Genomic DNA, 12,472 nt, shown 5'->3' with positions numbered 1-12,472 from the left:
GAATATATGAAGTACGTGTTTGTTTAGAGAGCTCACACAAAGAGCAATGAAACTTATGTCCACTGCAAGAATTTTTTATAGTAGAAAATAAATAACATAAGTGCTAAAAATTAGCATGTCCTAAGCGATCATGTCACAAATTTAAAGGTTGAAAAGAAAAAATATGACTCCCAGAGGAGTGTAGCACGTAAGTCGGAGCAGAAGTATGCGAAAATCCAAATAAGTACAACCTATCCCGTTACCCTTTGCCAAAAATCCTCTTCGAAGTTAGGTCCTGAAAAATTTAGTAAGTAGGAAAAAAGGTTACTGAGCAATTTAGAGAATTGGTAATACTACTCACGAACAGAAGGTTAAGAGATAGGTGAGGAACATGATGTACAGAATCAAGAGAAATATCAGAGGATGAAGGGATGGTACTCATGCTGTGTATAGGTGTAAGAAACCCGTCAGTAAGGCAAACCTCTCTATGAGTAGCAGAAAAATTGATGAAGTAAAATCGCTAGACTCATCGGTCATGTGATCAGAGGCACCAGACCCATGTCAGGAGAGTATGACCTGAGTGAGTAACATGAAATGAAGAGGATGTACGTGGAGGCATTGCAACTAAAGCCACAATCAAAGATGATCAAGTATGAGCATGGATCTGACCACGAACAATAGTGCTAGGAAAAGTATGAGGGTCAGTGATAGGAACTGATCATGAATCCACAATTGCAGCATGTGGAACAAAATACCCTAAAGGAGTGGCGGTAAATCACAACAAATGAGGATAAAATTGAAAGCATCGGGTCTTCTCATGGTCAGTCTTTTTATAATGATTGCAAATAAGACCCACGACCATGACTCCCAGGCCCTTAGGCACGAGAGTCAGAAAAACTCAAATTGACTGCTAGAGCCATCTTATTTGTCATGGAGCAGAAAAGATACCAAAAGCTTGAGTCTGAGATGGAATTACAAGGCGACAATGCTCATCACTATCAATAGTCGCAAAAGTCTCAAATAAGGAAGGACAATGAGAGGTGTTAAGGATTTTGGTCCGTTGTGCCTCAAATTCGGGACGTAAGCCCATGAGAAACTGGTATGCCTGATGTCAAGCAATCCTCTTAACCATATGCCTGGCTGCCTCAACAGATAACTCAGTCATAGACTCATAATGAGAAAGCTCCTCCCATGAGACTAAAAAAATCTAAAATAATCTATTACATTTTGAGTCCCCTGAGTAATTTGGGCAATGTCTCGATAGAGCTCATAAATCCTTGAATCATTCTTAGCATGCGTATATATTTTGAGTGAGAGCTGACCACAAAAATGAGGCAGTCTCATGGTACATGAACATAGTATAGATATGCTGTTCCATGGAATTAAATAATCATCCAAGAATAGTAGAATTATCAATCTCTTATTGTTCAAACTTGGAATCGGTGGTAGGTGGTTTGTTAACTACCCAGAAACCATCCAAATTTGCCTCTACTGCCCAAATAGAGTCTCGCAAACTGAACCATAACTAAAAATTTCGACCATCCAATAGGGCACTCGAAATACGTTGGGCTGAGGAATTTTCCCCGAGAATAGTATTTGAGTCCTTGTTATCTTGGTTCAATGTCATATCTCACAAAAACAAGTGGATAAAAGAGAGACAAGACAATATAGCAATGAACAAATGTAGGAAGACCACACTTTGAAGAAGAAATAGTGTAGGATCAAATCAACATACACTTAGAGTGCGAGAACCAAAAGAGAGTGTAGAAAATAGAAGCAAACCAGCCGAGAAGGTCTGATACATCAAGAGATCACCAGAAATCTGAGGTAAAGAGAAGAACGAGGAATAAACTTGAAGCTTTGGCTTGAAGGGACTCAAGGGAGGTCTCTTGCAATCCCAAACCAATGTGTGGTCAGCAAAGAGGTAAAGAGCAGCCCATTTGAACCAGAAAACAGCAGAAACAATCCATACTAACCAAAAAAAAGGCAAGAGGCAGCTCTAACGCACAGCCCAGCCAGCAGCCCTGTTGCACAGCCCAGACCTATCGCTGAAACCAGCCAGCAGCCCTGTCGCACAGCCCAGCCCTATAGCAGCAATCGCATAACAGCCTTGTTGCGACCCAGCAATACAGTCTCTAACCAGCATCACTCCTATCACAACATGCGATTAGGAGATCTCAAACCAAAAGAAACAGAAAAAAAGAAACCCCCGAAGGGGAGACCTTCTAACAAAGGTGCTGCTAGGTTTGTTTGGTTTCAAGGTCTAAAGGATTGATGAGGGGAGAAGAGAAGAGAGGAGGGTGGAGTTGATGCTTGAAGATCCAAAAACCGAAGAGGAAAAACAAGGAGGGGCTGTCGATGCATCCTCTAGGGCTCTAATACCAAGAAGAATTGTCAAGTCTCATAATGAGAGCTTGCCAAGGTATTTATAATAATCAAAGTGAATGGAATAAATGCCCTTATATAGAGAAGAATAGAAAACTAGAAAAAAATAAAACAAAGATATATCATATTTCCCAATAGTACCTATAAAGTAAAGGAGGGGGAATCTCGACGTAGCCTCAAATGGAGATAAATGAGGGATAGTCAATTGAGATGGTGTAGGCATGTGTGGCATAGACCCATAAAGATGTGTGAGAATAAAGTCAAACTCAAGGTGAATTGAGGTAGCAAGAAAAGATCCGAAGCCATATTTCTTGACAGAATATATAAGATTAATACATCTAAATAGCAAAACAGGATTCATTTGTTGATCCCTAACCATAATATTTGGTATAAGGTGTAGATGATAATGATTGCTAAAATACATTTTATTCTTTTTTTTTTTAAATCTTTTTTTAATTAGAAAATAATACCATGATTATAAATGTTTGCACGTTTCATTTTCATGTACGTTTTGTTTCTGTACCTGTGTATGTGGACAAACATTTCAGCATATTGTGGCCTATATACTCATTTTTAGACCTTGTGATTCAACTCTAGATTAAGGTGCTTGTGCATGGTCTGGGAATTTAGGAATTCTCAATTCATTAAGTGATGGGAGAGTTAATAAATTCCATTATATGGGCAGCATAGGAGGAAATGCTGTTGAGATTGCCAAATGTTTATAATGCCTTCAATTGAGAGATTATATTGGCACACCAACTTTTGCTAATGCCACCCCAATTCACATGTAAATCACTGAAGAATTAGCACACACTTTGGGGTGGCATAAGCAAAAGTTGGTGTGGCAATAGAAGCTCTTTTTTTGTTGTTTATTTTTACAAATATGTTTGATTTCAGGTGGGTAGGAATGAGAGTGCTTTTTTCTGAAGACGGATATGATGAATTTCCGCTTAAACATATTTTCCCATTTTTGCTTTTGTGTCCATCTTTGCTCTTGGGCTGCTCAGGCATTCCATGATAGAAGTTACGTTTTTATTTATGGAAAATTGTAACTCTTCCATGATTTAATATTTTCTGCATGGTTATCAGGGCAGCTGCTCATACTCAGATCCACAAGTATATGGAAGCAATCAGGGACTGCCTTAAGTCAATTGAGATCGATCCAAAGTACAGTAAAGCATATAGTCGTCTGGGTCTAGCTTATTATGCACAAGGGAATTATCGTGAAGCTATTGACAAAGGATTTATTAAAGGTTGGTATGGGATCCATAGCATTTACGAACAACGACTTTCACTATATTCTTATTAAGAAGTATGCTGGCAAATGAACTTGGTTCCTGATTTGAGATCAATTTCATGCAGCTCTAGATTTGGACCCGAATAGTGATTCTATCAAAGAAAACATTCGGGTTTGTTCTTGCACAACTTCTATTGTTTTCTCTTATGCTGGTGGAGAGTTGTGAATTTTCTACTTGTAGCCTTACTTAATTTTAATTTGAATCGATCAAAAAAAAAAAAAGTTGTGAATTTTCTGTGGTTATTTTGGAAATCAAGAACATGGTACTCATACTTGCAATTTCTGCATTTCAAAAGGTAGCTGAGCAAAAACTGATGATGGAGGAGCTGCAAAGAACAGAGGGAGATCAGGTTAGTTTCTTCGCTGGTGAGGTTGATTCTTTTTTTATGCTAGGGAATTTTCCTGGTATTACTTGAGCAAAATGTATCTTTTTTCTACGCTTCAATTTTATGATTCATTCATGTTACAATATGTTAGCAAATAGTGATCTTGAGGTTGATACTAACCCATGGTTTTGTTATCGTACTCGGAAACCGGATCGTCCATAATCTAGACATCAGGCTGGGTCAGTGATAAAGTAGGTCAAATTGAGTCAGAGGTCATTCCACCATGGGTCAAATTCAAGTTAGGCCAAATCTGACTAAGGATGAATTATTCTTTTCCTGAGCACCAATAGGATACCTACCAAAGAACCTCCGATGACAATGTCAGATTCACTGTTTATTTTTAAACAAAAAGCAATTTCAAAACAAATTAACAAGTTTGACCCTATTTATACCTCAAGATCCTCCCTTTTTGGCATCTATCTTCTATGTTTCTTCGATTTGTTTTCTAATTGAACTCGATCACAATCAAGACCCTTAATTTTCGTCATGATTCCTGGAATCCATACTTAAAATACTTTGTTAGCATTCGCCATGGTTCCTGAGCTAGAGCATAGCACCCCATAATTTGTCTTCTTGTCCCCAGGATTTCTTCCTGAGTTCTCGACGATAATCCTCTGGATGATAGGATTTAGTTTGAATCCAATGGCCATCCTGGATTTTGGCAACGATGATGATCTTGTTGAGAACAACTCACTGATATTTTACACATTATTTTCTTTTTTAGTGATAAAAAGTTGAAGGGTGCAAGAAACGACCCAAGCTATATACAGATCCTCACATTGGCCCAAATGAAAGTAAAACAATTCATCAATCCAAACAAAGCAAATGCTACAATATTGTCTTCACCAATCCCACCACCTTTCATATAATTTTCTAAATTTGTTGTAGCATGTTTTCCATTACGGCATTATCTTCCTTCGGACTTCAAGAGTAACTTTATTTCATGCCCCTTGCATTTGGTCCCACCATATGCACAAGATGTTTGTGGTGTGTAATGCCCCTTGGCTTATGTAGCCACATAACTTACAGATTACTTGAATCTTTTTGGTTGCACAACAGTAATGCCCTTATTTCCAATCGGGGTCATTAAATTTTGGCCTTAAGGAAGAGTTGGCCTACGAGGAAGACATGATGAATGATGTTATAGTTTCTAAAACTCTAGGTAAGTGAGTTGAGTAACAACTATTAAGTACTAATTACTAAGTATAATAACTCTGAGCCTCTAAAGTTTGTCTCTAAGCCTCTAAAGTTTGTCTCTAGGCCTCTAAATCTTCAATAAAGCAACAAGTAATAATCAAGTTCAAGTCCTTAAGTCTTCTAACAACTAAGTGAGTAACAACTAACAAAGTGGAAACAAAAACTAGCACAAAGAACTAACAAGTAGCAACTAAAAGAAAAAGAAAAAACTAACAACTAAGTATACTAAATTACTAATAGTCTAATACTAACTAGTAAGTAGTAACGAACAACTACTACGTACTAAGTAACACAAAGAAGTAAAATAAAATATAACTATATAATATACGTGTAACCATTTTTTAATATCTGTAAAGAAGCTTCTAGAATTTTTTGAAAACAGGTAAAGTATCTAGTAAAGTAAGAATTAAGAAATCTTAAATGTAGTTTCTAACAAATAAAGTAACAAGTAATTAGTACTAAAGGTATTTGATATATAAATACCTCAATCTCGAGATGGGATTTGGAAAGGGTAATATAAATATTTAAAATGATGATTAGTGATGATTTGACCCTTGAGTATTGTCCATCACTGATGTCCGCATCACTGATCCTCCATTTTATATGTATAATGATGTACTTAGAAAGGCCCAAAATCACTATGTGATCTTCCATACTCAAAAGCTGCCACATTAATAACATGCATTTCGAGTTCATTTGTAAGACCAGGAAGCAAGCATGTAATTTTGCAAACCGTTAGTAACATGATAACAGGTTGGATGTGCTTGGCAAAAATCTGGCTCTTTACTTTCAAAAGTAATGGAATATGGTTTTTTATGGCTGTCTTTTCGTTTCATTTTGACGATATGTTGCTTATTGGCCTAAATAGGACTTAAAATGGGTCGTGTCTGTCGGGTCAGATAATTTCGAACCATTCAACATTTTTTTGCTATATTTGTTTTCTAGTTGCTGTAATATTCTATTGGGTTGGGATCTGTTGACTCCTAAGAATGACTCATGAAAAAAAACACATGATCCCAACCCTTTAAACACAAAATCCAATGGTTGAGATTTATGAGTATCTTGATAACACAAATCTCGGAGATACTTATCCCAAGGATAAATCTCAACCATTGGATTTTGCATTTAAAGGGTTTGGGTCGTGTTTTTTTCATGAGTCATTTTTAGGAGTCAAGGGATCCTGACCCTATTCTATTTTACCATTATAATTTTATATATATATATAAAGTAGTAGAAGTAAGATAGCTTGAAAAAACATATAAGAGTATAATTTTCAAAGCAATAAATCATTCGGACCTAGATCCAGATCTGATTCAGGTCAATGGACATCAACCCATATTCGATCCATTTTTTTATTCGGATATACTCCAAGGAACCAAACCCGCTAAATTCAGATTCGGATCACTCGGATAAAACCTGATCCATTTTATCCTTAGGCCCAAATTATGTTTAGCTGCGCACAAGCTTCTAGGCTAAAATGGAGATCTTCAACTGTCAAGAGTCTGCTACTGAATTTAATGCCTTAGTTTCTATGCTCTTTACTTCTGCAGAATCTGTTCTGGACACTGCAGATTTTTGTGGTGTTCAGTTGATTTCATTTATTGATTATATCCATGACCGTGCTCATACAGAATGCAGGGTCAACAAGTCAAAACAACCAAGACCCAAATGGTCAGTCCACAGGAGGATCTAGGAACCGCAATGCACCACCACCGTTTACATCTATGCCCTTTAATGCCGGTGCCCTCCCAACCGATTTCGCAAACATCCTAATGAACATGGCTGCTAATGCGTATCAGACTCAACACCCTCAAGAGGGACCAGTTGATGGAAGTAACGCAGGTGGCCCTGATGAGCCCGAAATCAGAATAGGCGGTAACATAAGCATGAACTTTGGAGAAGATGTACCTGAGGAGCTTATGGGGACTTGGAGATCTGTTATGGGGATGTTTTCAGGAGCACAACCACATCAGAATTCACAAGGGGACATGAATAGAGGTTCGGCACCAAATTAGTTAAACAACCAGTACATGATGTAAGTGAAACTATGTGTAAAAATTATACTAAAAAAAAAAAGGGGGGAGTTTAGTTATAATGGGTGTGTTTCATTGTTAAAACTAAGGAATCTCATCTTTCTCTGTTACTTGTAATTATTATTATTATTTTAAATACTGTTGGTTTTCCCATAATTTTATAGGGCAGAACTTACAGGACCCTGGGGTCCAAATTCTATTTTTGTCCCCCCCCCCCCCCCCCCCCCCCCCTTTGGTGGACCTACAATCACAACATTAATCCTATTTCATCATTTTACTAAGGAGTGGGGTGGGAGGTGGCACTTGTGGGTTTGATTATGAGAGGTACTTTTCCAAAGTTTGTTTGCTAGATGATTGTGAGAGAATTACATTATAGTTTTCTTTCCCAAACTAGAATCATTTTTCTTGGTATCTGGACGGATCCTTGAATTCTCCTCCTCGTCTTCCTCAATCTTTAGGGTAAATTCTCAAATAATTATAGAAGTTTTTGGTATTTTTAAAATATTGCCAATGTTGATAAGTCATCACGTAGTGTTGACAATGTGATAATACTTTGTCAACATTATGTGGAGGTTGTGTCATTACATGTAACACTTTTGGAAAATTTGAAAATTTACCCAAATTTTTACTCTTGTCATCTCAATGTTAGAGGACTTTTTGAAAAAATAGAAGATGATGGGATTTTATATAGAGAGTTGTCATTGGCACCCCAACTTTTATTTATTACTCTCCAATTTCTTAAATTATTTATCACAACCCAATTAAATATTAAAACATACTATTCAACCATTAAGAAGGGTTGGCTCAAATTATTATCTCAGCATTATAACATTCAGTTTAAAAAAAATCAGTAATTGTTTATAATTATGATTAGACTCATAAAATCCTAAACCCAAAAAATAGAAATCTAGTGGAAAAAATTAGAAGAGAGCTTCAATTGGCACCCCAGCTTCCACTTATTTTCAACTGTTTTCTTATTTTTTGTATTTTCAATTGGGTGTAATAAGTAAAAGTTGGGGTGTCAGTAACAGCTCTCTTTATGTAAAATGATCCAAGCTTCTTTAACAAGGGTAAAGGAAGGTTGAATTGAAAGAAATTTAATATTAAAGAGTGGATTGATTAAAAGAGCTTCTATTGCCACGCCAACTTTCATTAAGAGTACTCCAAAATGTGTGCTAATTCTTTATTAATATTAGGGTGTCAATGGGTACCCTATTACCCAATGAACCCAAAATTGATTTGTCGGTTTTGAGTCTATCATTGTGGACCCGATCATTTTTGAGTTTGATTCTGGGTAGCTATCTTAAGGACCTGATAAGAATCAGGTATCCTCGGGTACTTGACGGGTATTCAATGGGCACCAGATTAATAAATTGTTTTATTTATAACATTAATAGTAAAATTATTAGTCTTATTAAATACTAACAAAGAAATATCTTGAAGTGAATGTACTCAAACTAAATTAAAATATAAATACAATGTGCATTCTTTGTTTTTTTTTATCTTTCTCTATTTGAATGTCCATTCATTTTATACATTTTTATACAATTTCAACAATAAATAAATGGTCCATACCATATTCAGCTACAATTTTATTCTCAAGAGTTTGATTTGCATGAAGAATTCATTGTTGATCTTAACTTTCAATTGTGGAGGAATTGCAAATTAACTGTTAGAGATATTCTATTGCCATACCAACTTTTGCTAACACCACCACACTTCATATGTAAATCACCAAAGAATTAGTACATATCTTGTGGTGCTGTTAGTAAAATTGGTGTGGCAATAGAAGTTCTCAATTGTTATATTTATAATCGTTTTTTTTTTCTTATCAGGGCTGAGTTTGGTTCCAACGATCTCATTCACGGAACGTAAGTGATAAGAATCGGAATCATGACTTTATTTACGGCCAGTCATAAGTATACGTGGAACCCTGTTGACACCGTGACAGAAGAATTATTTAAAAAATAATCCCTATGTTTTGCACGGTAACTTGATAGGATATTTAGTAAGCTTTTTTATTTCTTAATGGTCCCTCACTATTGGTGAACTCGCCACTTTTTTATTTACTGTTGACTTCACCACTTTTATTTATTGTCAAGCTCGACAATTTTTGTTTTAGAGTCGAGTTCACAATTTTTACTATTGAACTCTATCACTATTTATTGTCGAGTTCACTACTTTTTAAATAAAATTGGTGAACTCAACACTGATAAAACCCACCAATTTTCAAGTTTTTTGTGACTAAAATACATGAAAAGATTGATTAAAAACTTGAGATAACGACTTGTTTAGATGATTTCAACCCAAAAGAACCATTCTTGATTGATTTTCACCCAAAATGTAAGAAAAAAACAAACTTAATTTTTTACATGCATCTTCAAAATATTTGAAAAAACAAAAAAAAAAAACCCTTGAAATTGGTTTCTTCTTCCTTCTTAAATCCTTTTCGACAGAATGGAGTCTTTGAAACTCGATTGAGATGAAAAAAATCTATTTTTTATTTATGAAAACGATGAGTTTGAATAGTTAGGGCATTCAATCGTGAGAAATGTGGGAGATGAGGTTGAGGGACTGTTAAGAAAATAAAAGTTTACTATTTAAAAAAAAGCCCCTACGCTAAGGTCTTTTATCATCTTTTTTTATATTTTTTTGTTCATACTACATACACCTACCCAACACTCACTGAATAATTGCAAGTATTCCAGCAAACCCTACTGAAAATTTTGTTGTCGAAAAAACCCTCTCAAGCTTCAATCAAATGGTGTTTTCATCAAATATTGAACAAAAGATTAGTTTTTCATCGATTTGTAGTGATCATTATTCAATATAATCGGATATCGACCATTATTTGGTATAAGTTAAGCATTTTGCTAGTTGGAGGTGAATTTTTAACATATTTTCTTTAATCACATTTTGTTGTAGAAGTTGTTTTTAATCGTTTTTCAATCCGAACCATGGTAAAATATCAATTTTATCATTATCTTTTAAAGCATTTTTTTTTTCAAATTTCCCATCACATTCGGCAATGTAGGGTCAAACTAATTTTGTAACTTCGGTATGTTGTCAACGAATCAATCAACCTAGCTTCAGTATGTACATACCATACTAATTTTCACCAAGGGTATGATGTGTAGATGTGTTCGGTATGTACACACCGTATGAATGGGTTGTATTTCGATATGATTATACTGGACTGAACTTCCTTCTTCGATCGACTCGTATAGAACATTTCATACATGGATGTCATGTTTAATACTGGTCTGTATGTTACTACCAAGCATTTCCCATAGTCTTGGTTTGAACATACCTATTAAGTATGCATATTTCGTTGTCTACATGGCAATCAACAGAGTCTTCAGGTTGATACTTTACTGTGTACACCCAACGACAATGAACAATGGTCTTCCCGAAGGAAAAGTGGTGATATCCCATGTTTGATTCTAATAAAGGGCATGCATCTCGTCATTTATAACAAGTTTCCATCCAGAAGAAGTCAAAACCTGGTGATATATACTAGGAAGAAAAATAGCAAATAACGAGAATGAAAAAGAGCGAAAAGTTGAGGAAAGGAGATGAAAATATACAAAATTAGAAATACGATGTTATGTGTAGGAATGAATACCTTTCCGCAATGCAATAGATAATTTGGAGGATGATGATGTTGTGGGAGGATGTGGAAGATCCTCAAAAGAAGCAGAAAGTGAAGGATCCTCAAGAGAGTCAGGAGATGGTTCGACTGTGACTAAACTATAATATACAATTGGGCGATGTTTAGAGTGTTGATAAAACTGCAAGCGAAGAGGAGAAGAAACTAGAAGGGGAACAATAGGCAAAACTAACTCCCCTTAACGAGAATGAACCATAACAAAATTGAACTAACAACCCACAATGGAGAAATAAGATGTAAACTAAAAAAAATGACATCGGCACTAGTATTATGTCAACGCTCTACAAGATCATAACAACGATAACCCTTTTGAGTGCGAGAACAACCAAAGAAGACACACTTAATAGCTCAAGGTGACAACTTATCATGACTTGTTCCAAGAATATAGACGAAGGACACACACCCAAAGACACGCTGAACAAAAAGAAAGGGCTTGGCCTTAAGTTAGAACAAAGAGAAGGGTGTTTGCATACCCAAAACAAGTGTAGGAACTCGATTAATGAGGTAACAAACTGTAGACACCCCAATTTGAACATGTCCCCACTCTAACAAAAATCAACCGGAGGTAATAGTCATCTACGAACTACCAAGGGAATCACCTTCTCACATCATCTGTCCTGTCAAAGAAGGGAAAGTTTTGCACAATTGGGAAAAATTCTCTCTAACCCTTGAGGTTGCAACAGCATCCAAAAAAAAATGTCATTAGACAAATCTAGTTTGTCCGAGGATCATAACGAGTCCTTGTCCTTGGGGAAAAGCTATTTGGGTGGCTCCTTATCTTTATTAATGAATTTGCATAATTGTTCTTCTTATTTCAAATATCCAAAAGACAACAAAAAATCAAATATTCCTCAAAAATAAAAAACATCACAAAAAACTAAAAATTCAAAAACCTTTCAAAATCACAAAAAATAGATATTTTTCAAAATCAAAAAAAGGGTTTCAAGGGATTTGTCTTCAAATGAGTACCTAGATATGATAGAATTTGAAAAGGACGAGTATGATTTTGATCTCGAACTCAACTTTGACCTCATAGAGATCGAAGAAGAGTCTAAGGATGAAATGGAGTACCCACCTAAAGAAATAAAAAACTTGGTAAAACGTCACAAAAAAGTTGGTCAACCAAACATTAAGGATACAGATTCAATCAATCTTGGTACCGGAGAGAACCCACGAATCGTTAAGATTGGAGCCTTACTAACACAACAACAAAAGGAAGAAATAATCGAACTCTTACAAAATTATCAAGACATTTTTACATGGTCAACAGAAATATGCATGGGTTAGATACTGATCTTGTTGTCCACAAATTACCAATCGCTCTTGAAAGCAAGTCGATTAAACAAAAATTGAGAAGATTGAAGTCAGAATAGACCCTCAAGGTCAAAGATGAGGTCATGAAACAGTTTCAAGCTGGATTCCTCGCAGTTTCTACATACCCTGAATGTTTAGCTAATATTGTCCCAGTACCTAAGAAAGATGGAAAGGTACGCATGTGTGTTGACTATCGAAACCTGAACAAAAC

The 12,472-nt window shown here is 35.7% G+C and overlaps 1 protein-coding gene across 1 annotated transcript in view; it reads left to right on the top strand.

Moving 5' to 3' along the window:
• The window catches only part of LOC147401484 (uncharacterized), a 45,019-nt gene extending 37,586 nt beyond the window's left edge, over window positions 1-7,433 (top strand). Inside the window, exons 7-10 of the mRNA XM_086442798.1 lie at window positions 3,454-3,617; window positions 3,727-3,773; window positions 3,958-4,011; window positions 6,876-7,433. Of these exons, the coding sequence (XP_086298924.1) occupies window positions 3,454-3,617; window positions 3,727-3,773; window positions 3,958-4,011; window positions 6,876-7,259 (649 nt within the window). The 3' untranslated portion in view covers window positions 7,260-7,433. The remainder of the gene's footprint in view (window positions 1-3,453; window positions 3,618-3,726; window positions 3,774-3,957; window positions 4,012-6,875) is intronic.
• The last annotated feature ends 5,039 nt before the right edge of the window (window positions 7,434-12,472 follow it).

The sequence above is a fragment of the Akebia trifoliata genome, chromosome 5, assembly GCF_017979445.1.
Source record: "Akebia trifoliata isolate Shusen 1 chromosome 5, ASM1797944v1, whole genome shotgun sequence".
Classification (NCBI taxonomy): domain Eukaryota; kingdom Viridiplantae; phylum Streptophyta; class Magnoliopsida; order Ranunculales; family Lardizabalaceae; genus Akebia; species Akebia trifoliata.
This window is presented reverse-complemented; position numbering and strand designations above follow the sequence as displayed.